A 23,641-nucleotide genomic window follows, 5' to 3' on the forward strand; every position below is an offset into this window, starting at 1 on the left:
GCAATGTGTTGAGAAAAAGTCCTGCCGTTTCATGCAGCTGCGTCGATGCGGCTCTCTACAGAGAGGAAGAGGCTAAACGAGAGGTTTCACTATCACCAAAATCCGACCAAAATGATCCCAATGCGTTTCAATGGGGTTATTTTGGAACTAAACTTGTCGCCTGCCTTCGCACCTTTGGGAAGACCCCCGTTGTTAGGGCGGAGACATACATGTAAGCATTTCGTCATTGTATACAGATCTCTGCTCTCCACAAACCCAGCCAGTTGCCAGCCACACAAACAGCCTTCCCTCCCGCTCCCAGGTGTCCGCATTGTATTAAAATCAGACCAGCTGACACGGCTTAACTGCATTTGCCTTTTAATCGGAATTGGAATGATTTTAGTTGCCTATTTTAAATTGTTTGTGTTGAGCTAGTGTATGGCCATACCCAATTGGCACCCCTGCTTAATGTTAATCTCATACAGAAGTCCACACCTGGATAGGTACTGTACTTGCTGTGATGTGCTGTGTAATAAGACATTTATAAGGTTTGAGTAGACTGGAGAGAGGTGGGTTGGCTGAAACTTGTTAAATCACCTCCCAAACAGGTTATCATAAGAACACATACTGTATGGTTAATCAGAGACCTGGCAGCTGTAGCAGTATAATTAAACAGTGATAAATCGGGTTATAAAAACACCCATGCCTCTTCCTCCACTCCCTGTTCCACTACTGTTACCTATTACAGTACATCAACCCCTCTCTGTGGAATTTGTTTGCAGCAAGCTTTTTCCCTCTCTGTCTTTATCACTTTTTATCTAGCTCTATTGGTCTTTATCTCTCATTGTGTGGGATATATTGCCTCTTGTAAACTGAAACTGAAACTATTACCCTAATGTGTATAACACAAAGGAAAGCAGGGAGAGAGAGAACAGTGAGAACACAAGTGGAAAATGAGAGGGAGAAGTGCTAGCTCTGATTTATAATCTCTATTCATCTTATTTTCTGTCAACACACACATCTATTTTCATCTCTTTCAATGTGGAATTGTCTCTGGTGTTCTGTGTTCTGGAACTGGGATCACTCAAAACAGAAAAAGGTAAGCGTCAACAGATAAGCTACATAAAAAATTTAAAAATAAATAATGTTTTCTGCATTTGAACTGAACCTTCAAATGATTCAGTGTCTAGATCTGAATATAGGATAACAACTCCCTCATTGAGATATGTATTTATTGTGTATATATGAACGAATGCTCTTTAATTACCTGTTACTTTTATTTCTTATTCTTAGCCGTATTTTTTTTAACTGCATTGTTGGTTAGGGGTTCGTAAGTAAGCATTCCACTGTAAGATCTACACCTGTTCTATTCGGCGCATGTGACACATACAATTTGATTTGATATGATTTGAGTCAGTGATAGTCTCCAGACAAAATATGTGGTATGAGAACGTAGTCATGGAGATTATGTATGTATTGTGGGTCGTTTTCACGACTCTGAAGTGCACAGGTAACATCAGGGCACCATTTAATAGTTTATGGGTTTTACTGGATTATAATTCTTATTTCCTTCAATCTAATTCTAATATAAAGATGGTCCTCTTCCTCTCCACTTTATACAATGCAAAGCAAAGCAGGCTGAGGGTTACTTACTTCGGGATTTTGGCAATGAGGTCCTTTATCTACTTCCCCAGAGTCAGATGGACTTGTGAATTAATTGAACATTTTATTTTGTATTTATTTTGAGCAGATTTCATATGGCAGGTAGCCTAGCGGGTATAGAGCCGAGGAAGTTAGGTCGTTTTACAAGCCAGTGCTAACTAGCTTTAGTGCAACGACTGGAATTCTGTGGGTGTTATTGCACTAACGCTAGTTAGCATTGGCTTGTGAAACTACTGTACCTCTAACTTCCTTCATACTGGACACAGAGACATAAAAATGGTATCCACGAATTAATCTGAGTCTGGCAATAGATAAAGGGCCTCATTGCAAAAATCTCGAAGTATTCCTTTAAGTAGATTAGCCATATTATTTAATTAACGATAGTCATATTACCAGTCTTCCCCCATGCAGGCATGCACTGGCCAATTGTAGGAATTGCTCACCTGTAGTTGAGTTGAGGACCAGGTGTTCCATTGTGTAGTAATGTGAGAAGGTGTCTTTGATTGCTATGCCAACATTTCACAATACTTGACAATGAAAAAATAAACAACGTGTTTGACACTACCTTACAAACTTAAATCAGGTGCTGGTGTCACGTCCTGACCCTTGTAAGAGGTTATTTTCCATAGTAGAGTGGTCAGGGCGTGACAGGTGGGTGTTTTGGGTGGTTTTGGTTTTCTGTTTCTATGTGGGGTTTTCTAGATTTCTATTTCTATGTTTTTGTTTTCTATGTTTTGGCCAGGTATGGTTTCCAATCAGAGGCAGCTGTCTATCGTTGTCTCGGATTGGAAGCCATACTTAGGCAGCCTGTTTTTCATGTGTGGGTGTGGGTAGTTGTTTTCCGTTTTGTCAAGTTTACCTAACGGATAGGACAGCACTCCGGTAAAGAAACTTAAATTGACATACAGTATGAGCCCTTCTTCAGCGTGCAAGGCAATGGCAATCAATGTCACAACAAGAAGACCTCACAGGTGGGCATAATTCTAAATTCACAGTCAGTATTGGCCCAATCAAGAGATCCCAGCAGAGAGAGCTGTGGGGGAAACATGACAATCTAAGAAAGATACATAGTATCACGGCTCAGGCTAAGACTCAGATGCAGACGCAGGAGGTGGATAGTACGAGTATCAGAGTTTATTATAGTACAAGGGGCAGGCAAAAGGTATGTCAAGGCAGGCAAAGGGTCGTAATCCAAATCAGAGTCAGGCAGGATCAGGACAGGCAGAAAGGTCAGAACTGGAAAGACTAGGAAAAACTAAAACTAGAGCACAGGAAACACGAGAACACGCTGGTAGGACTTGATGGGACAAGACGAACTGGCAACAGACAAACAGTATATATACACAAGGGATAATGGGGGGAGATGGGAGACACCTGGTGCGGTCTGGAGACAGGTGAAACAGATCAGGGTGTGACACAGACACACAATACAATTACATTATGATGTCATTACCAAAGCGTTTGGCCTATTGATAACATACTACAAACTAGAGGTTGACCGATTATGCTTTTTCAATGCCGATACCGATTATTGGGGGCCCAAAAAAAGCCGATACCGATTAATCGGCCAATTGTTTTATTTATTTATTTGTAATAATGACAATTACAACAATACTGAATGAACACTTATTTTAACTTACTATAATACATCAATAAAATCAATGTAGCCTCAAATAAATAATGAAACATGTTCAATTTGGTTTAAATAATGCAAAAACAAAGTGTTGGAGAAGAAAGTAAAAGTGCAATATGTGCCATGTAAAAAAGCTAACGTTTAAGTTCCTTGCTCAGAACATGAGAACATATGAAAGCTGGTGGTTCCTTTTAACATGAGTCTTCAATATTCCCAGGTAAGATGTTTTAGGTTGTAGTTATTATAGGACTATTTCTCTCTATACGATTTGTATTTCATATACCTTTGACTATTGGATGTTCTTATAGGCACTTTAGTATTGCCAGTGTAACAGTATAGCTTCCGTCCCTCTCCTCGCTCCTACCTGGGCTTGAACCAGGAACACATCGACAAAAGCCACCCTCGAAGCAGCGTTACCCATGTAGAGCAAGGGGAACAACTACTCCAAGTCTCAGAGCGAGTGACGTTTGAAACGCTATTAGTGCGCACCCGGCTAACTAGCTAGCCATTTCACATCGGTTACACCAGCCTCATCTTGGGAGTTGATAGGCTTGAAGTCATAAACAGCGCAATGCATTGCGAAGGGCTGCTGGCAAAACGCACGAAAGTGCTATTTTGAATGAATGCTTAACAGGCCTGCTGCTGCCTACCACCGCTCAGTCAGACTGCTCTATCAAATCATAGACTTAATTATAACATAATAACACACAGAAACACGAGCCTTAGGTCATTAATATGGTCGAATCCGGAAACTATCATCTCGAAAACAAAATGTTATTCCTGTTACATTGCACAACCTTTAGTGTTATGTCATAATTATGTAAAATTCTGGCAAATTAGTTCGCAACGAGCCAGGCGGCCCAAACTGTTGCATATACGCTGACTGCGTGCAATGAACGCAAAATGACACAATTTCACCTGGTTAATATTACCTGCTAACCTGGATTTCTTTTAGCTAAATATGCAGGTTTAAAAATATATACTTCTGTGTATTGATTTTAAGAAAGGCATTGATGTTTATGGTTAGGTACAGTCGTGCAACGATTGTGCTTTTTTCGCAAATGCGCTTTTGTTAAATCATCCCCCGTTTGGCGAAGTCGGCTGTCTTTGTTAGGAAGAAATAGTCTTCACAGTTCGCAACGAGCCAGGCGGCCCAAACTGCTGCATATACCCTGACTCTGTTTGCAAGAGAAGTGACACATTTTCCCTAGTTAAAAGAAATTCATGTTAGCAGGCAATATTAACTAAATATGCAGGTTTAAAAATATATACTTGTGTATTGATTTTAAGAAAGGCATTGATGTTTATGGTTGGAGCAACGTGTACCTAAGCGATTATATGCAACGCAGGACAGGCTAGATAAACTAGTAATATCATCAACCATGTGTGGAATATCATCAACCATTTGCAGTAACTCTTCGTGTCTTCCAATGGTGGCTCCTTGGGAGGAGACAGCATTGCGGAGCTGGTCCGAGTCTGCTGGGCCAGCTCGTACTATCAGGACTCAGGCTAAGACCCAGATGCAGACACAGGAGGCAGATAGTATGAGTCTCAGAGTTTATTATAGTACAAGGGGCAGGCAAAAGGTAAGTCAAGGCAGGCAAAGGGTCGTAATCCAAATCAGAGTCAGGCAGGTACTGGACAGTGGGCAGGATCAGGGTCAGGACAGGCAGAAAGGTCAGAACTGGGAAGACTAGGAAAAATAAAAACTAGAGCACAGGAAACACGGGAACACGCTGGTAGGACTTGACGGGACAAGACGAACTGGCAACAGACAAACAGAAAACGCAGGTATATATACACAGGGGATAATGGGGGGAGATGGGAGACACCTGGTGGGAGCTGGAGACAATCAGATGAAACAGATCAGGGCGTGACACAGACACACAATACAATTACATTATGATGTCATTACCAAAGTGTTCGGCTTATTGACAACACTACAAACAACAAGAAAAATAACATTCCTCATTAAGGCCTGCTGGGGCAAGAGCGAACAAGCGGTCTATCCAATATGTCTCTCTTTGGAGAAGTAATTTATCCCTATCTCCTCCCCTACATGGCCTTCACCAATTCAATGCCCATATAACGCAAGGCACTTAGTTCATGATTATGGCTGTTGAAATGCCTGGCAACCTTTAAAGAAGTTGTGAAAATGACAAAAGGAGCAGGTGTCTACTGATTATTTTGATGTTATATCTCTCATAATAAGTCAGGGTGCTGCTATGTCTGTTCCTCAGATGCAACATTTGGGAGGGGAGGAGAGTCTGGTCCCTCAGCCTCGTGGGAGTCTACCCAAAGCCGGTGCGATAGGATTGGCTACCGTGGTGATGACGGCCATCTTGGTTTTGGAGCCCGAGAGCTTCTTCAGACACGTTACAGCTGTGATACTCATCCTGACTGTGGGGCCCTCGCTGCATGGAGTGTTTCTTCTCTTAGAGGAATGTCTTCATCATGGAACTACCCGGTGAGGGAACTTAACTTCCATACTCACAAAACATGGTAGCCGAATAAATAGATCAATATTTACATATTACCTGCCTCCCTCTCTACCTCTCTCTCTACCTCTCCCTCTCTCCTTCTCTCACCCCTCTATCTACCCAGGTACCGTGGTGGGAGGCTGGGTCAGATGGTGACAGCCTGTGTGGGTGTGTATACTCTCCTGGGTGTGGGGTTGGCAGTGCTGATGTTTGGCCTGACCGAGCCACAGCCCTGGAGAGACCAGTGGAGCATGGTGATCTTGGCCTGTGGTCTCTACCCTCTACTCAAAACCCTGGGAGTACTGGTGAGATAACAATAGCCTGATCTGGAACTCTCACACACAATATGAACCAACACAGGACCCTGTATGTCTCCAGCAGGGTTGGGGTGAATTCCATTTAAATTCTATTCAATTCAGGATGGACCCTGAAGTTCCAATTCAAGTTATTTTGAATGCTTTACAATGACGACAATTTGGAATTGGTATTAGTTTTACTGTCTGCATTGACTGGAATTGAAATGGAATTAAACCCAACCCTGGTCTCAAGGATGGTTTTAATCATCAGTCTGGTGTGGGTCTCCAAACCCTCTCCTTTAAGCCACTAATAACATAGTTCAGCTTCCTGAAGCCAATTATACTGAACGATACTGTAGCTTACATGCTGCTGTAAAATGCTGACTGTGTGTTAGTGTGATTCTTGTTAGCTCACCAGAGTTGTGGTTTTTGATTGCTCATCATGGTTGTGGTTTCAGTAAATCCCAGTAAATATTTTTATACTAGATTCCCTGCATGTCTCTCTGTGATGTCTGTCAGTGAGTAATTCTGTTGTTTCCCTCTGCCATATCCAGGGTCCGTCTGAAGTGGAAGTGTCAGAGATTTGTGGGGAGAGGAAGATGAACGTGGCTCATGGCCTGGTCTTTCCACCTGGGCTACCTCAACCTGGTGTTGCCTTGTAAGTAGACTACCATTACCTCACACACACAAAGAAAACCTCTGGATTTGATGTTGATTAATCACAACGAACAGTCAGAGAGAAGGCTGTACTTATTTTTACAGGGGCATTTATTAAGCTTTTTTCTGTAACGTAACAAATATTGTATCATGTCAGCTGTGTGTATTCGTTTATCTGTATTTTTGTGGTAGGGTTGGAGGGTTCTATAGCAGAATTCCGTGCCTCACACACGGCAGGTCCGTTTGAGACCAGGGGTTCCAGAGGACGCCAACATCCGTTTCTATGACAACCTCCCTAGCACAGAGATCGACAGAGCAGGGGTCAGGGGGCGTGTCTACAAGCACAGTGTCTACAGCCTACTGGACGAGAACCGACAGGGAGGTAGGGATTACCTTACAGTCAGTCACCTTCTCAAACACTATCCCAAAGTGAAATGCATCACACTGGCACCACCATGTGGTCAAATAGTGAATCAACAGTGAGTGGTTAAAAAGCTCTGGAAAATACAAAAATAATGTGGAAAAGCCCAACACGTGCACAACGTGGCCAAATGTGTGCACAATCAATAAACCCATTTGCAGATTTTTTGGGTTGTTGCACTGAATTGCCTAATCCCAGTATTCCCTGTTTGTGTGTGTGTGTGTGTGTGTGTGTGTGTGTGTGTGTGTGTGTGTGTGTGTGTGTGTGTGTGTGTGTGTGTGTGTGTGTGTGTGTGTGTGTGTGAAATCACATGTGCCGAATGCAACAGTTTTAGACCTTACAGTGAAATGCTTACTTACAAGCCCTTATTTGTTTATTTTTTTCAATAAAAAAAAAAAAAATTCTGGAAAGTATTTACTAAAATGAACTGAAGCAAGAATTTTTTTTTGACAAAAAAAAGAATTAGGGAGCAACAATAAAATAACAATAGCGAGGCTTTATACTGGGGGTACCGGTACAGAGTCAATGTATGTGGGCATCAGTTAGTCGAGGTAATTGAGGTAATATGTACATTTAGGTAGAGGTAAAGTAACTATGCATGGATAATAAACAGAGAGTAGCAGCAGTGTAAATATGGGGGTGGGGGACAATGCAAATGGTCTGGGTAGCCATTTGATTAGCTGTTCGGGAGTCTTTTGGCTTGGGGGTAGAAGATGTTAAGGAGCCTTTTAGAACTAGACTTGGCGCTCCGGTACCGCTACCGTGCAATAGCAGAGAGAACAGACTATGACTGGGATGGCTGGTGTCGTTGGCAATTTTTGGGGCCTTCCTCTGTCATCGCCTGGTATAGAGGTCCTGGATGGCAGGAAGCTTGGTCACAGTGATGTACTGGGCCATAAGCACTACCCTCTGTAGTTCCTTGTTGTCGGAGGCCGAGCTGTTGCCATAGCAGGTGGTGATGCAACCAGTCAGGATGCTCTCGATGGTGCAGCTGTGTAACTTTTTGAGGATCTGAGGACCCATGCCAAATCTTTTCAGTCTTCTGACGGGGAATAGGCATTGTCGTGCCCTCTTTACGGCTGTCTTGGTGTGTTTGTGGGAGAGGTTGTTATCCTGGCACCACACTGCCAGATCTCTGACGTCCTCCCTATAGGCTGTATCATTGTTGTCGGTGATCAGGCACACTGTTGTGTCGTCGGAAAACGTAATAATGGTGTTAGAGTCGTGCTTGGCCATGCAGTCATGTGTGAACAGGGAGTACAGGAGGGGACTGAGCACGCACACTTGAGGAGGCTCCGTGTTGAGGATCAGCGTGGCAGATGTGTTACCACCTGGGGGCGGCCTGTCAGGAAGTCCAGGATCCAGTTGCAGAGGGAGGTGTTTAGTCCCTGGGTCCTTAGCTTAGTGATGAGCTTTGAGGGCACTATGGTGTTGAACGCTGAGCTGTAGTCATTGAATAGCATTCTTACGTAGGAGTTCCTTTTGTCCAGGTGGGAAAGGGCAGTGTGGAGTTCAATAGAGATTGCATCATCTGTGGATCTGTTGGAGTGGTATGCAAATTGGAGTGAGTCTAAGGTTTCTGGGATAATGGTGTTGATGTGAGCCATGACCAGCCTTTCAAAGCACTTCATGGCTACAGACGTGAGTGCTACGGGTCGGTAGTGATTAAGGCAGGTTACCTTGGTGTTCTTGGGCACATGAACGATGGTGGTCTGCTTGAAACATGTTGGTATTACAGACTCAGTCAGGGACAGGTTGAAAATGTCAGTGAAGACACTTGCCAGTTGGTCAGCGCATGCTCAGAGTACACGTCCTGGTAATCTGTCTGGCCCTGCGGCCTGAATGTTGACCTGGTGATAGACCATGCCTGAGCTAGGAAGCAGGTGACTGAGTCTGGGACTGGTCTGGGTGTTCTGGACTGACTTTGAATAGATATGAGTCGTTTCAGAGTGTCTCAACCACTGAATATGCTTGGAGGATAAAACATTGTGACAGAAATAGGGCACATCAGTGATAGATGGTGCATTTGATTCATTTACTTAATTAGGTAAATCATTTGAGAACCTGTGAATACCTGTTCTCAATCTGTTGAGGAAGCTGATATCTGTGAGCAAACACACACAACATGGACACACGCATTCACACACAAACACATGGGAAATGCAAGCAGAGTGACTGTTTGCATCAGCCCAGCCAGACACAGTGGTAAGCCCCACAGACCAACACATTATGTTTTTTCCCGTCACTTCCATAGAAAGACAGTAAACTCCCTCTTTACTGGTCTGATGTCATAATGGTAGCCAGATCCTCACATGATCTGGGCAGGGCTGAAGATGATAGGCTGGTGTACAGGTATAGTCACAAAAGGGGAAAAGTCCCTTTCTGTGACTCATAACTGAATTCTTTTACAGTCAGACTCCTTCCTGGGGCACAGATCTAGCCATAGATTCTGAACAGGTCCAACATGTGAGTTTACAAATAGCACATAAGTCTATATATATAGCGTGAGACTTGTTTTTTCATTTCCAATACCCACAACACACACGTTTTTTTTTATTTAACCCAGCAAGTCAGTTAAGAACAAATTCTTATTTACAATGACAGCCTACCCCGGCCAAACCCAGACGACACCGGGCCAATTGTGCGCCACCCAATGGACTCCCAACCACAGCCAGATGTGATACAGCCTGGATTTGAACCAGGGACTGTAGTGACACCTCTTGCGCTGAGATGCAGTGCCTTAGGCCGCTGCGCCACTCACCAAGAGTTGTTTGGTGAGAAAACATTGACTCTTCCAGATATGCATTCATTTCACCATGTCTGAAACACTTGTGTGAGTGTTGAAAGGGCCCAGGGTGAGAGTGAAACAGAAAGGAGAGCAGGAAGGGAGGATCCAAGGTTCAGGGGAAATCCACTTCCTGCCTGGTCAGTGAGTATCAGGCCATGTGATGTGATTCACCTGTGACTCAGCCCAGGTAAGGCTATTGGCTAGCTGGGCTGGCCTGGTCTAGTCTCACAGGCACAGGTAGGGAACAGAACAGTGAGTGGTTTCCAGTGTATTCCAGAACCTACAGGTGACATATTTATGAATGGATTCATCAAAAGGGAATCAAGACAACCATTTCCAATATCCAATACGATCATTTTTAGGGGGCTATTGAACCAAAGCCTACCTTTTTTAGGCCTAAATTAGGTATCCATAATTCTGTCATCAGTTGAAAATACATTATGAGATCAGAAGAATCTTTCTTTAGAACAAAATAAAACAATTTGTTCTAAATATGAGTAATTGTTCATTTTTCTTTTCTTGATAAGCTAACAATATACCTTTCTAATAGCATTAATTGCACAGAAGACAGAATACTGGATAAAAGAGCTGATATTATCAGTATTGATAATGCTTTCTACACCTGCATTGCTTGCTGTTTGGGGTTTTAGGCTGGGTTTCTGTACAGCACTTTGAGATATCAGCTGATGTAAGAAGGGCTATATAAATACATCTGATTTGATTTGAGTATTGAGTAGCCAGCCAATGCAACGTCTAGGCATGTTGCGTGAGGCTGATTCAACCCCGTTCAGCGGTTGCTCGCCGTCGCGCTGCTATGGTAACCAAGGAGGCGGTTCCACACGTGATCAAACAGCTGATGCAACCAAGGAGTACTATTTAAACCCAGTGAGAGCCCCGACCACTACAATCAACTGACTTCTACATGGAGAGAATAGACAGAAAACGTGTATCACTGAGTGGAGTATTGGAGATAGAGAGACAATCAAAATGGTCTATACCCCGGCTTTGGTCCTCGGACACGGAATTCCGATTGTGTCTGAAGAGGATAACATTGTCGAACTGATGAGAAAGTTTCTATGTCAAATCACTTCGAGCGACAAGAAATATGTGCGTCGAGGCAGCATTGAAAGTTCCGAATTCATCAAGGAAGTAAACTCAAGTAAGTCTCTGTTCTGAAATCTAAGTATGTATTTCATCAGATGTACTGTACTAAATAATGGCTTTTGATAACCATTTAATTTTGGTGAATTTATAGGCCTTTTGACAAACTTTGTAGAGGACCATAATGGAAACAAGTATTTTTACTTTGTAATCCTCGGCAACTTTGGTATATTTATCTGTTGCCTGGTGTAACATGTATTTCCCAAGCGGCCACAGTAGCCTGCCGTGATACAATGCAGCTGATGCAGCCAGATGGCTACAGTAAACTGACAGTTCATGATTGTATCTGCTGATGGTCTGTTCTAAAAAGTGAATTGACCTGAGCTCTCTCTCCTAGTTTACAGTGGCTGATACATTGCCATATTTTTACGATGACAAATTCCCTATTACAATGTTACTGAGTATGTAATATTCGAGATCTATAGTGCAACGTGTTTAGGACTAATCAAAATAACGACATTTTTAAAATGGTTTGAAATGTAATGTTGCAATGTTCTTGAATAGCCTGAATAACTAAGTAGGTCAAAGAGTCTTGTCTGCAACTTCAACTCCTGGTTGGTTCATCAGCAATATTGATATGAACACACCATTCTCTTTTCCAGGTCTGGACTCTGAAACGGCTCTCGACTGTGAAGAGAGAATACTCCAGCAGGACATGACCAGGCAGATCGTGTGTTGTCTCTCTGAAGCTAAAGAATCGAGTCTGCGGTGCCGGATACTGCTGCTTCCCCGCCCGCTGACCGCCAACGTTGCCCTGGATGTGGTGCGTTCCTCAGCGGGAGAGCCGTGCGGGCTTCGCGGGGCCTTCATACAGGTCTATTTGGAGACACAACTGGGCCAACCGCTGCAAACGCTGGGCACTATAACACCCGACCCGACCGTCACTCCTACTTTCGAGCTGTCCGTCGTGTTCAAGCTGGACAAAGACTGTTGGCCGCCTCTCAAGCACATATTCGTTACCGACAAGGTGTTGAAACTACGACCCCAGTACCGGCTGGTCAAGAAGAAATTGTATTCCTCCGCGAGCCCTGTCATACATGAGTTCTGCTGAGACAATTTCTTATCAGGAATCAACATGTGGCCTATAATTCTTAACATTCCAGTTAGGAGAAAAAGCTGTTGCACAACTGTCTTTTTTCAGTGTACTAAATAGGCTAGTGTACACTACTGTATTGCCGAGTTGACATTAAATGAAAGTTTTGCACTGGAATATCACTGGAGAACAATAAGTTCAATTATGAAAAGAGAATTTTGTATTGTTTGAAAAGGAATGGATACCCTATATGTTTTGTATTGCTGAAATTTGAGTTGACATAGAAAAGAGCACAGAATGCATGTTACCTTGCTGGTTATAGCAGGGGGTGAAATATGTTACCAAGTATGGTACAGTCTAACTGACAGGTTTTATTTATTTGTGCACATTTCTGTTCGAAACAATTACTTATTGTCTTTTGTAAAACCATGGCAATTTCATGCTGGATGTGGAAGCAAGCTAGTGTTGCACCGTACCCTGTCTCTGACTGTTGCAGTATTGTTAAACTGAGTAATGTGAATGTTTTTGCACAGTATTTTCAGGGTTGCCATACTCTTAGTTCACAACAGCTGTCAGAATCACCAATGATTAGTCGATACCCTAAGAACTGACTGTCTCAACTTAGGTCTGTCAAAGTTATGGACACTTCCATTGTTTGCAATTTTCTTACTTTTAATTAACAGTTGAACAAAAAAACATACAAATGGGGAAAAAAATAAAACTGTACATGAAGTTCAACACTCAGGTACTACTTTTTTGTACTCCCACTAACATACAGTAGACTCAATTCCTTGCAGGATATTTTACAGTTGGCTACATCCTAAAACACAATGGGGCCCCATGTCAGTCACTAGTACTGTAGCAGTAAAACTAATTCAGGGCTGCAGGGTCCGCTGGTTACTTGTGGCAACTGTCAATCTAGTGTACTTGCTTCAAATGCAAATCATAGACTTAAGTTAAACTGTACACAGGACTGCAGCCCTGCTCACCACACCGACAACTCTGATTAAACTCAAACTAACTTCACAGAACAGTAACAACACCATCAAACATTCTCTGGTTTAAATCCTCCAATCCCTACATCAGGTCTCATTGGCACCCTACTGCCTTTTGACTCCGGTTATTTCTTCATCTTCATGTCTGCTTCAATAGCACAGCGGCGCCCTCTGGTGCCCCCGTCCTGCAGGGAAGAGAGGTTGGGTTAGAGGTGGGTTAGAAACCCAGCGATGGCTCCTGGTTGGCCTGTTTAAAACAAGATTATCTCTGCTGCCCGTCAGATGAAATGAAGAAAACAAAAGATTAAAGGGACAGAAGAAAGAAAAACAATGGACCAGACATGCAAAGAAAGAAGTTGAAGACAACCACTGGATACATAAAAGGCATATGGCGATAAACAAACAAATACACGTACACCCACAACCAGGATGGGTCCACTTAAGAATCAAATACCGAAGGTCAAACATTTGGTGAGGAATGTGTTTGTTAATATAAGAGGTGAGTGTATGCATTTTGAATGTTTCACTATAGTCAGTGTGATTAGCAAACTTGTGTTTTATGCGTGTGAGATGTAGAAACAATGTGCACTCTGCTTGATCTGGTGAGATTTGACCTTTGACCTGAATACTTACAAAAAGAGAGAGAAGGAAAGCGGGAGAGGCCATTGGGACACTGTCCTGTAGGAGGACAAACAGTTAGTGAGAAAAGAGACATACACAGTGACATTTACCCCTTGTACACACACGCATCCAGAGTAAACAACACAAACAAGTAGTCAGACAAACAAGACAACACATTCAGACAGTCAAGTGAGAACACAGGAGCCAGTCGAAATGGAGAGAGGAGAAAGTACAGACAGAACTAATGGAGAGGGGAGAGAGACAGTAACAGAGAAAGGAGAGACAGAAAGACAGAAGTAACGGAGAGGGGAGACAGACAGCCAATAGTAACGGAGAGGAGAAACAGTAATAACAGAGAGGAGAGCGACAGTAGACAGACAGTAGTAAAGGAGGGGGGAGCGACAGACAGACAGTAGAAGCGGAGAGGGGAGCGACAGTAGACAGACGTAACGGAGAGGGGAGACAGACAGCAGTAAAGGAGAGGGGAGCGACAGAAGACAGACGGTAGCAACGGAGAGGAGAGACAGTAGTAACGGAGAGGGGAGCGACAGAAGACAGACGGTAGTAATGGAGAGGAGAGCGACAGTAAACAGACAGTAGTAACGGAGAGGGGAGCGACAGTAGACAGACAGTAGTAACGGAGAGGGGAGCGACAGTAAACAGACAGTAGTAACGGAGAGGGGAGCGACAGTAGACAGACAGTAGTAACGGAGAGGGGAGCGACAGTAAACAGACAGTAGTAACGGAGAGGAGAGACAGTAGTAACGGAGAGGGGAGCGACAGAAGACAGACGGTAGCAACGGAGAGGAGAGACAGTAGTAACGGAGAGGGGAGCGACAGTAGACAGACGTAACGGAGAGGGGAGACAGACAGCAGTAAAGGAGAGGGGAGCGACAGAAGACAGACGGTAGCAACGGAGAGGAGAGACAGTAGTAACGGAGAGGGGAGCGACAGTAGACAGACGTAACGGAGAGGGGAGACAGACAGTAGTAACGGAGAGGGGAGCGACAGAAGACAGACGGTAGTAATGGAGAGGAGAGACAGTAGTAACGGAGAGGGGAGCGACAGAAGACAGACGGTAGTAATGGAGAGGAGAGACAGTAGACAGACAGTAGTAACGGAGAGGAGAGACAGTAGTAACAGAGAGAGGAGCGACAGTAGACAGACAGTAGTAACGGAGAGGAGAGACAGTAGTAATGGAGAGGGGAGCGACAGTAAACAGACAGTAGTAACGGAGAGGAGAGACAGTAGTAACGGAGAGGGGAGCGACAGTAAACAGACAGTAGTAACGGAGAGGAGAGACAGTAGTAACGGAGAGGGGAGCGACAGTAAACAGACAGTAGTAACGGAGAAGAGAGACAGTAGTAACGGAGAGGGGAGCGACAGTAAACAGACAGTAGTAACGGAGAGGAGAGACAGTAGTAACGGAGAGGGGAGCGACAGTAGACAGACAGTAATGGAGAGGGGAGCGACAGTAAACAGACAGTAGTAACGGAGAGGAGAGACAGTAGTAACGGAGAGGGGAGCGACAGTAGACAGACAGTAGTAATGGAGAGGGGAGCGACAGTAAACAGACAGTAGTAACGGAGAGGAGAGACAGTAGTAACAGAGAGAGGAGCGACAGTAGTAACGGAGAGGGGAGCGACAGTAGACAGACAGTAGTAACGGAGAGGAGAGACAGTAGTAACGGAGAGGGGAGCGACAGTAGACAGACAGTAGTAACGGAGAGGAGAGACAGTAGTAACAGAGAGAGGAGCGACAGTAGACAGACAGTAGTAACGGAGAGGAGAGACAGTAGTAATGGAGAGGGGAGCGACAGTAAACAGACAGTAGTAACGGAGAGGAGAGACAGTAGTAACGGAGAGGGGAGCGACAGTAGACAGACAGTAGTAACGGAGAGGGGAGCGACAGTAAACAAACGGTAGTAATGGAGAGGGGAGCGACAGTAAACAGACAGTAGTAACGAAGAGAGGAGCGACAGTAGACAGACAGTAGTAACGAAGAGGGGAGCGACAGTAAACAAACGGTAGTAATGGAGAGGGGAGCGACAGTAGACAGACAGTAGTAACGGAGAGGAGAGACAGTAGTAACGAAGACAGGAGCGACAGTAAACAGACAGTAGTCACGGAGAGGAGAGACAGTAGTAACGGAGTGGAGAGACAGACAGACGATAGTAACGGAGAGGAGACAGTAGACAGACGGTAGTAACGGAGAGGGGAGACAGTAGACAGACGGTATTACCGGAGAGGAGAGACAGACAGTAGTAATGGAGAGGAGAGACAGTAGACAGACAGTATTACCGGAGAGGAGACAGTAGACAGACAGTATTACCGGAGAGGTGAGACAGTAGACAGACAGTATTAACGGAGAGGAGAGACAGTAGACAGACGGTAGTAACGGAGAGGAGAGACAGTAGACAGACGGTAGTAACGGAGAGGAGAGACAGTAGACAGACGGTATTAACGGAGAGGAGAGACAGTAGACAGACGGTATTAACGGAGAGGAGAGACAGTAGACAGACGATAGTAACGGAGAGGAGAGAGACAGTAAACAGACAGTAGTCACGGAGAGGAGAGACAGTAGTAACGGAGAGGAGAGACAGACAGACGATAGTAACGGAGAGGAGACAGTAGACAGACGGTAGTAACGGAGAGGGGAGACAGTAGACAGACGGTAGTAACGGAGAGGAGAAACAGTAGACAGACGGTATTACCGGAGAGGAGAGACAGACAGTAGTAATGGAGAGGAGAGACAGTAGACAGACAGTATTACCGGAGAGGAGAGACAGTAGACAGACAGTATTACCGGAGAGGAGAGACAGTAGACAGACTGTAGTAACGGAGAGGAGAGACAGTAGACAGATGGTAGTAACGGAGAGGAGAGACAGTAGACAGACGATAGTAACGGAGAGGAGAGACAGTAGACAGACGATAGTAACGGAGAGGAGAGAGTAGTAACGGAGAGGGGAGCGACAGTAAACAGACAGTAGTAACGGAGAGGAGAGACAGTAGACAGACGATAGTAACGGAGAGGAGAGACAGTAGACAGACTGTTGTAACGGAGAGGAGAGACAGTAGACAGACGGTAGTAACGGAGAGGAGAGACAGTAGTAACAGAGAGAGGAGCGACAGTAGACAGACAGTAGTAACGGAGAGGAGAGACAGTAGTAATGGAGAGGGGAGCGACAGTAGATAGACAGTAACAGAGAGAGGAGCGACAGTAGACAGACAGTAGTAACGAAGAGGGGAGCGACAGTAAACAAACGGTAGTAATGGAGAGGGGAGCGACAGTAGACAGACGGAATAGAGAGAGGAGCGACAGTAGACAGACAGTAGTAACGGAGAGGAGAGACAGTAGTAACGGAGAGGAGAGACAGACAGACGATAGTAACGGAGAGGAGACAGTAGACAGACGATAGTAACGGAGAGGGGAGACAGTAGACAGACGATAGTAACGGAGAGGAGAGACAGTAGACAGACGGTAGTAACGGAGAGGAGAGAGACAGTAGACAGACGGTATTACCGGAGAGGAGACAGTAGACAGACAGTATTACCGGAGAGGAGAGACAGTAGACAGACAGTATTAACGGAGAGGAGAGACAGTAGACAGACGGTAGTAACGGAGAGGAGAGACAGTAGACAGACGATAGTAACGGAGAGGAGAGACAGTAGACAGACGGTAGTAACGGAGAGGAGAGACAGTAGTAACGGAGAGGGGAGCGACAGTAAACAGACAGTAGTAACGAAGAGGGGAGCGACAGTAGACAGACAGTAGTAACGGAGAGGAGAGACAGTAGTAATGGAGAGGGGAGCGACAGTAAACAGACAGTAGTAACGGAGAGGAGAGACAGTAGTAATGGAGAGGGGAGCGACAGTAAACAGACAGTAGTAACGGAGAGGAGAGACAGTAGTAACGGAGAGGGGAGCGACAGTAGACAAACGGTAGTAATGGAGAGGGGAGCGACAGTAAACAGACAGTAGTAACGAAGAGGGGAGCGACAGTAGATAGACAGTAACAGAGAGAGGAGACAGAAGTAACGGAGAGGGGAGCGACAGTAGACAGACAGTAGTAACGGAGAGGGGAGCGACAGTAGACAGACAGTAGTAACGGAGAGGAGAGACAGTAGTAACAAAGAGAGGAGTGACAGTAAACAGACAGTAGTAACGAAGAGGGGAGCGACAGTAAACAGACAGTAGTCACGGAGAGGAGAGACAGTAGTAACGGAGAGGAGAGACAGACAGACGATAGTAACGGAGAGGAGAGACAGTAGACAGACGGTAGTAACGGAGAGGAGAGACAGTAGACAGACGGTAGTAACGGAGAGGAGACAGACAGACGGTAGTAACGGATAGGGGAGAGACAGTAGACAGGCGGTAGTAACGGAGAGGAGAGACAGTAGACAGACGGTAGTAACGGAGAGCAGAGACAGTAGACAGACGGTAGTAACGGAGAGGAGAGACAGACAGACGGTAGTAACGGAGAGGAGAGACAGTAGACAGACAGTATTACCGGAGAGGAGAGACAGTAGACAGACAGTAGTAATGTAGGGGAGAGACAGTAGACAGACAGTATTACCAGAGAGGAGAGACAGTAGACAGACAGTATTACTGGAGAGGAGAGACAGTAGACAGACGGTAGTAACGGAGAGGAGAGACAGTAGACAGACGGTAGTAACGGAGAGGAGAGACAGACGGTAGTAACGGAGAGGAGAGACAGACGGTAGTAACGGAGAGGAGAGACAGTAGACAGACGATAGTAACGGAGAGGAGAGACAGTAGACAGACTGTAGTAACGGAGAGGAGAGACAGTAGACAGACGGTAGTAACGGAGAGGAGAGACACAGTATACAGACGATAGTAACGGAGAGGAGAGACAGTAGACAGACAGTAGTAACGGAGAGGAGAGACAGTAGACAGACAGTATTACCGGAGAGGAGAGACAGTAGACAGACAGTAGTAATGTAGAGGAGAGACAGTAGACAGACAGTAGTAATGTAGAGGAGAGACAGTAGACAGACAGTATTACCAGAGAGGAGAGACAGTAGACAGACAGTAGTAATGGAGAGGGGAGACAGTAGACAGACGGTAGTAACAGAGAGGAGAGACACAGTATACAGACGATAGTAACGGAGAGGAGAGCGACAGTAGACAGACAGTAGTAATGGAGAGGAGAGACAGTAGACAGACAGTAGTAACGGAGAGGAGAGACAGTAGACAGACAGTAGTAACGGAGAGGAGAGACAGTAGACAGACAGTAGTAACGGAGAGGAGAGACAGTAGACAGACAGTATTACCGGAGAGGAGAGACAGTAGACAGACAGTATTACCGGAGAGGAGAGACAGTAGACAGACAGTAGTAACGGAGAGGAGAGACAGTAGACAGACAGTATTACCGGAGAGGAGAGACAGTAGACAGACAGTAGTAATGTAGAGGAGAGACATTAGACAGACAGTAGTAATGTAGAGGAGAGACATTAGACAGACAGTATTACCAGAGAGGAGAGACAGTAGACAGACAGTAGTAACGGAGAGGGGAGACAGTAGACAGACGGTAGTAACGGAGAGGAGAAACAGTAGACAGACGGTATTACCGGAGAGGAGAGACAGACAGTAGTAATGGAGAGGAGAGACAGTAGACAGACAGTATTACCGGAGAGGAGAGACAGTAGACAGACAGTATTACCGGAGAGGAGAGACAGTAGACAGACTGTAGTAACGGAGAGGAGAGACAGTAGACAGATGGTAGTAACGGAGAGGAGAGACAGTAGACAGACGATAGTAACGGAGAGGAGAGACAGTAGACAGACGATAGTAACGGAGAGGAGAGAGTAGTAACGGAGAGGGGAGCGACAGTAAACAGACAGTAGTAACGGAGAGGAGAGACAGTAGACAGACGATAGTAACGGAGAGGAGAGACAGTAGACAGACTGTTGTAACGGAGAGGAGAGACAGTAGACAGACGGTAGTAACGGAGAGGAGAGACAGTAGTAACAGAGAGAGGAGCGACAGTAGACAGACAGTAGTAACGGAGAGGAGAGACAGTAGTAATGGAGAGGGGAGCGACAGTAGATAGACAGTAACAGAGAGAGGAGCGACAGTAGACAGACAGTAGTAACGAAGAGGGGAGCGACAGTAAACAAACGGTAGTAATGGAGAGGGGAGCGACAGTAGACAGACGGAATAGAGAGAGGAGCGACAGTAGACAGACAGTAGTAACGGAGAGGAGAGACAGTAGTAACGGAGAGGAGAGACAGACAGACGATAGTAACGGAGAGGAGACAGTAGACAGACGATAGTAACGGAGAGGGGAGACAGTAGACAGACGATAGTAACGGAGAGGAGAGACAGTAGACAGACGGTAGTAACGGAGAGGAGAGAGACAGTAGACAGACGGTATTACCGGAGAGGAGACAGTAGACAGACAGTATTACCGGAGAGGAGAGACAGTAGACAGACAGTATTAACGGAGAGGAGAGACAGTAGACAGACGGTAGTAACGGAGAGGAGAGACAGTAGACAGACGATAGTAACGGAGAGGAGAGACAGTAGACAGACGGTAGTAACGGAGAGGAGAGACAGTAGTAACGGAGAGGGGAGCGACAGTAAACAGACAGTAGTAACGAAGAGGGGAGCGACAGTAGACAGACAGTAGTAACGGAGAGGAGAGACAGTAGTAATGGAGAGGGGAGCGACAGTAAACAGACAGTAGTAACGGAGAGGAGAGACAGTAGTAATGGAGAGGGGAGCGACAGTAAACAGACAGTAGTAACGGAGAGGAGAGACAGTAGTAACGGAGAGGGGAGCGACAGTAGACAAACGGTAGTAATGGAGAGGGGAGCGACAGTAAACAGACAGTAGTAACGAAGAGGGGAGCGACAGTAGATAGACAGTAACAGAGAGAGGAGACAGAAGTAACGGAGAGGGGAGCGACAGTAGACAGACAGTAGTAACGGAGAGGGGAGCGACAGTAGACAGACAGTAGTAACGGAGAGGAGAGACAGTAGTAACAAAGAGAGGAGTGACAGTAAACAGACAGTAGTAACGAAGAGGGGAGCGACAGTAAACAGACAGTAGTCACGGAGAGGAGAGACAGTAGTAACGGAGAGGAGAGACAGACAGACGATAGTAACGGAGAGGAGAGACAGTAGACAGACGGTAGTAACGGAGAGGAGAGACAGTAGACAGACGGTAGTAACGGAGAGGAGACAGACAGACGGTAGTAACGGATAGGGGAGAGACAGTAGACAGGCGGTAGTAACGGAGAGGAGAGACAGTAGACAGACGGTAGTAACGGAGAGCAGAGACAGTAGACAGACGGTAGTAACGGAGAGGAGAGACAGACAGACGGTAGTAACGGAGAGGAGAGACAGTAGACAGACAGTATTACCGGAGAGGAGAGACAGTAGACAGACAGTAGTAATGTAGGGGAGAGACAGTAGACAGACAGTATTACCAGAGAGGAGAGACAGTAGACAGACAGTATTACTGGAGAGGAGAGACAGTAGACAGACGGTAGTAACGGAGAGGAGAGACAGTAGACAGACGGTAGTAACGGAGAGGAGAGACAGACGGTAGTAACGGAGAGGAGAGACAGACGGTAGTAACGGAGAGGAGAGACAGTAGACAGACGATAGTAACGGAGAGGAGAGACAGTAGACAGACTGTAGTAACGGAGAGGAGAGACAGTAGACAGACGGTAGTAACGGAGAGGAGAGACACAGTATACAGACGATAGTAACGGAGAGGAGAGACAGTAGACAGACAGTAGTAACGGAGAGGAGAGACAGTAGACAGACAGTATTACCGGAGAGGAGAGACAGTAGACAGACAGTAGTAATGTAGAGGAGAGACAGTAGACAGACAGTAGTAATGTAGAGGAGAGACAGTAGACAGACAGTATTACCAGAGAGGAGAGACAGTAGACAGACAGTAGTAATGGAGAGGGGAGACAGTAGACAGACGGTAGTAACAGAGAGGAGAGACACAGTATACAGACGATAGTAACGGAGAGGAGAGCGACAGTAGACAGACAGTAGTAATGGAGAGGAGAGACAGTAGACAGACAGTAGTAACGGAGAGGAGAGACAGTAGACAGACAGTAGTAACGGAGAGGAGAGACAGTAGACAGACAGTAGTAACGGAGAGGAGAGACAGTAGACAGACAGTATTACCGGAGAGGAGAGACAGTAGACAGACAGTATTACCGGAGAGGAGAGACAGTAGACAGACAGTAGTAACGGAGAGGAGAGACAGTAGACAGACAGTATTACCGGAGAGGAGAGACAGTAGACAGACAGTAGTAATGTAGAGGAGAGACATTAGACAGACAGTAGTAATGTAGAGGAGAGACATTAGACAGACAGTATTACCAGAGAGGAGAGACAGTAGACAGACAGTAGTAATGGAGAGGGGAGACAGTAGACAGACAGTAGTAATGGAGAGGAGAGACAGTAGACAGACAGTAGTAATGGAGAGGGGAGACAGTAGACAGACAGTAGTAATGGAGAGGAGAGACAGTAGACAGACAGTAGTAACGGAGAAGAGAGACAGTAGTAACGGAGAGGGGAGCGACAGTAAACAGACAGTAGTAACGGAGAAGAGAGACAGTAGTAACGGAGAGGGGAGCGACAGTAAACAGACAGTAGTAACGGAGAGGAGAGACAGTAGTAACGGAGAGGGGAGCGACAGTAGACAGACAGTAGTAATGGAGAGGGGAGCGACAGTAAACAGACAGTAGTAACGGAGAGGAGAGACAGTAGTAACGGAGAGGGGAGCGACAGTAAACAGACAGTAGTAACGGAGAGGAGAGACAGTAGTAACAGAGAGAGGAGCGACAGTAGTAACGGAGAGGGGAGCGACAGTAGACAGACAGTAGTAACGGAGAGGAGAGACAGTAGTAACGGAGAGGGGAGCGACAGTAGACAGACAGTAGTAACGGAGAGGAGAGACAGTAGTAACAGAGAGAGGAGCGACAGTAGACAGACAGTAGTAACGGAGAGGAGAGACAGTAGTAATGGAGAGGGGAGCGACAGTAAACAGACAGTAGTAACGGAGAGGAGAGACAGTAGTAACGGAGAGGGGAGCGACAGTAGACAGACAGTAGTAACGGAGAGGGGAGCGACAGTAAACAAACGGTAGTAATGGAGAGGGGAGCGACAGTAAACAGACAGTAGTAACGAAGAGAGGAGCGACAGTAGACAGACAGTAGTAACGAAGAGGGGAGCGACAGTAAACAAACGGTAGTAATGGAGAGGGGAGCGACAGTAGACAGACAGTAGTAACGGAGAGGAGAGACAGTAGTAACGAAGACAGGAGCGACAGTAAACAGACAGTAGTCACGGAGAGGAGAGACAGTAGTAACGGAGAGGAGAGACAGACAGACGATAGTAACGGAGAGGAGACAGTAGACAGACGGTAGTAACGGAGAGGGGAGACAGTAGACAGACGGTAGTAACGGAGAGGAGAGACAGTAGACAGACGGTATTACCGGAGAGGAGAGACAGACAGTAGTAATGGAGAGGAGAGACAGTAGACAGACAGTATTACCGGAGAGGAGACAGTAGACAGACAGTATTACCGGAGAGGTGAGACAGTAGACAGACAGTATTAACGGAGAGGAGAGACAGTAGACAGACGGTAGTAACGGAGAGGAGAGACAGTAGACAGACGGTAGTAACGGAGAGGAGAGACAGTAGACAGACGGTATTAACGGAGAGGAGAGACAGTAGACAGACGATAGTAACGGAGAGGAGAGAGACAGTAAACAGACAGTAGTCACGGAGAGGAGAGACAGCAGTAACGGAGAGGAGAGACAGACAGACGATAGTAACGGAGAGGAGACAGTAGACAGACGGTAGTAACGGAGAGGGGAGACAGTAGACAGACGGTAGTAACGGAGAGGAGAAACAGTAGACAG

At 45.8% G+C, this 23,641-nt stretch overlaps 2 protein-coding genes and 1 pseudogene across 9 annotated transcripts in view; 2 read left to right on the top strand and 1 right to left on the bottom strand.

Annotated features, from left to right (window-relative positions):
- Positions 1-791: 791 nt before the first annotated feature.
- Positions 792-7,703, top strand: LOC123743239 (stimulator of interferon genes protein-like; annotated as a pseudogene).
- A 3,134-nt stretch (positions 7,704-10,837) lies between these two features.
- On the top strand, positions 10,838-12,793 carry ddt4l (DNA-damage-inducible transcript 4-like protein). The gene is given in 2 exon segments (NM_001165290.1): positions 10,838-11,075; positions 11,680-12,793. Coding segments are annotated over 2 exon segments (621 nt in total). The 5' UTR covers positions 10,838-10,903; the 3' UTR covers positions 12,129-12,793.
- The window catches only part of LOC106604406 (bromodomain-containing protein 8), a 65,623-nt gene continuing 54,743 nt past the window's right edge, over positions 12,762-23,641 (bottom strand). For 7 of the 8 annotated variants that reach the window (XM_014198997.2, XM_014199000.2, XM_014198995.2 and 4 more), the window contains exons 17-18: positions 13,739-13,783; positions 12,762-13,290 (exon numbers count right to left, since the gene is read on the bottom strand). In XM_014198997.2, coding sequence (XP_014054472.1) covers positions 13,231-13,290; positions 13,739-13,783 — 105 coding nt within the window. In that variant the 3' untranslated portion in view covers positions 12,762-13,230. The remainder of the gene's footprint in view (positions 13,291-13,738; positions 13,784-23,641) is intronic. The other variant, XM_014198996.2, reaches the window with a different exon arrangement.

Source organism: Salmo salar, chromosome ssa05, assembly GCF_905237065.1.
Source record: "Salmo salar chromosome ssa05, Ssal_v3.1, whole genome shotgun sequence".
In the NCBI taxonomy this organism is placed as follows: Eukaryota; Metazoa; Chordata; class Actinopteri; order Salmoniformes; family Salmonidae; genus Salmo; species Salmo salar.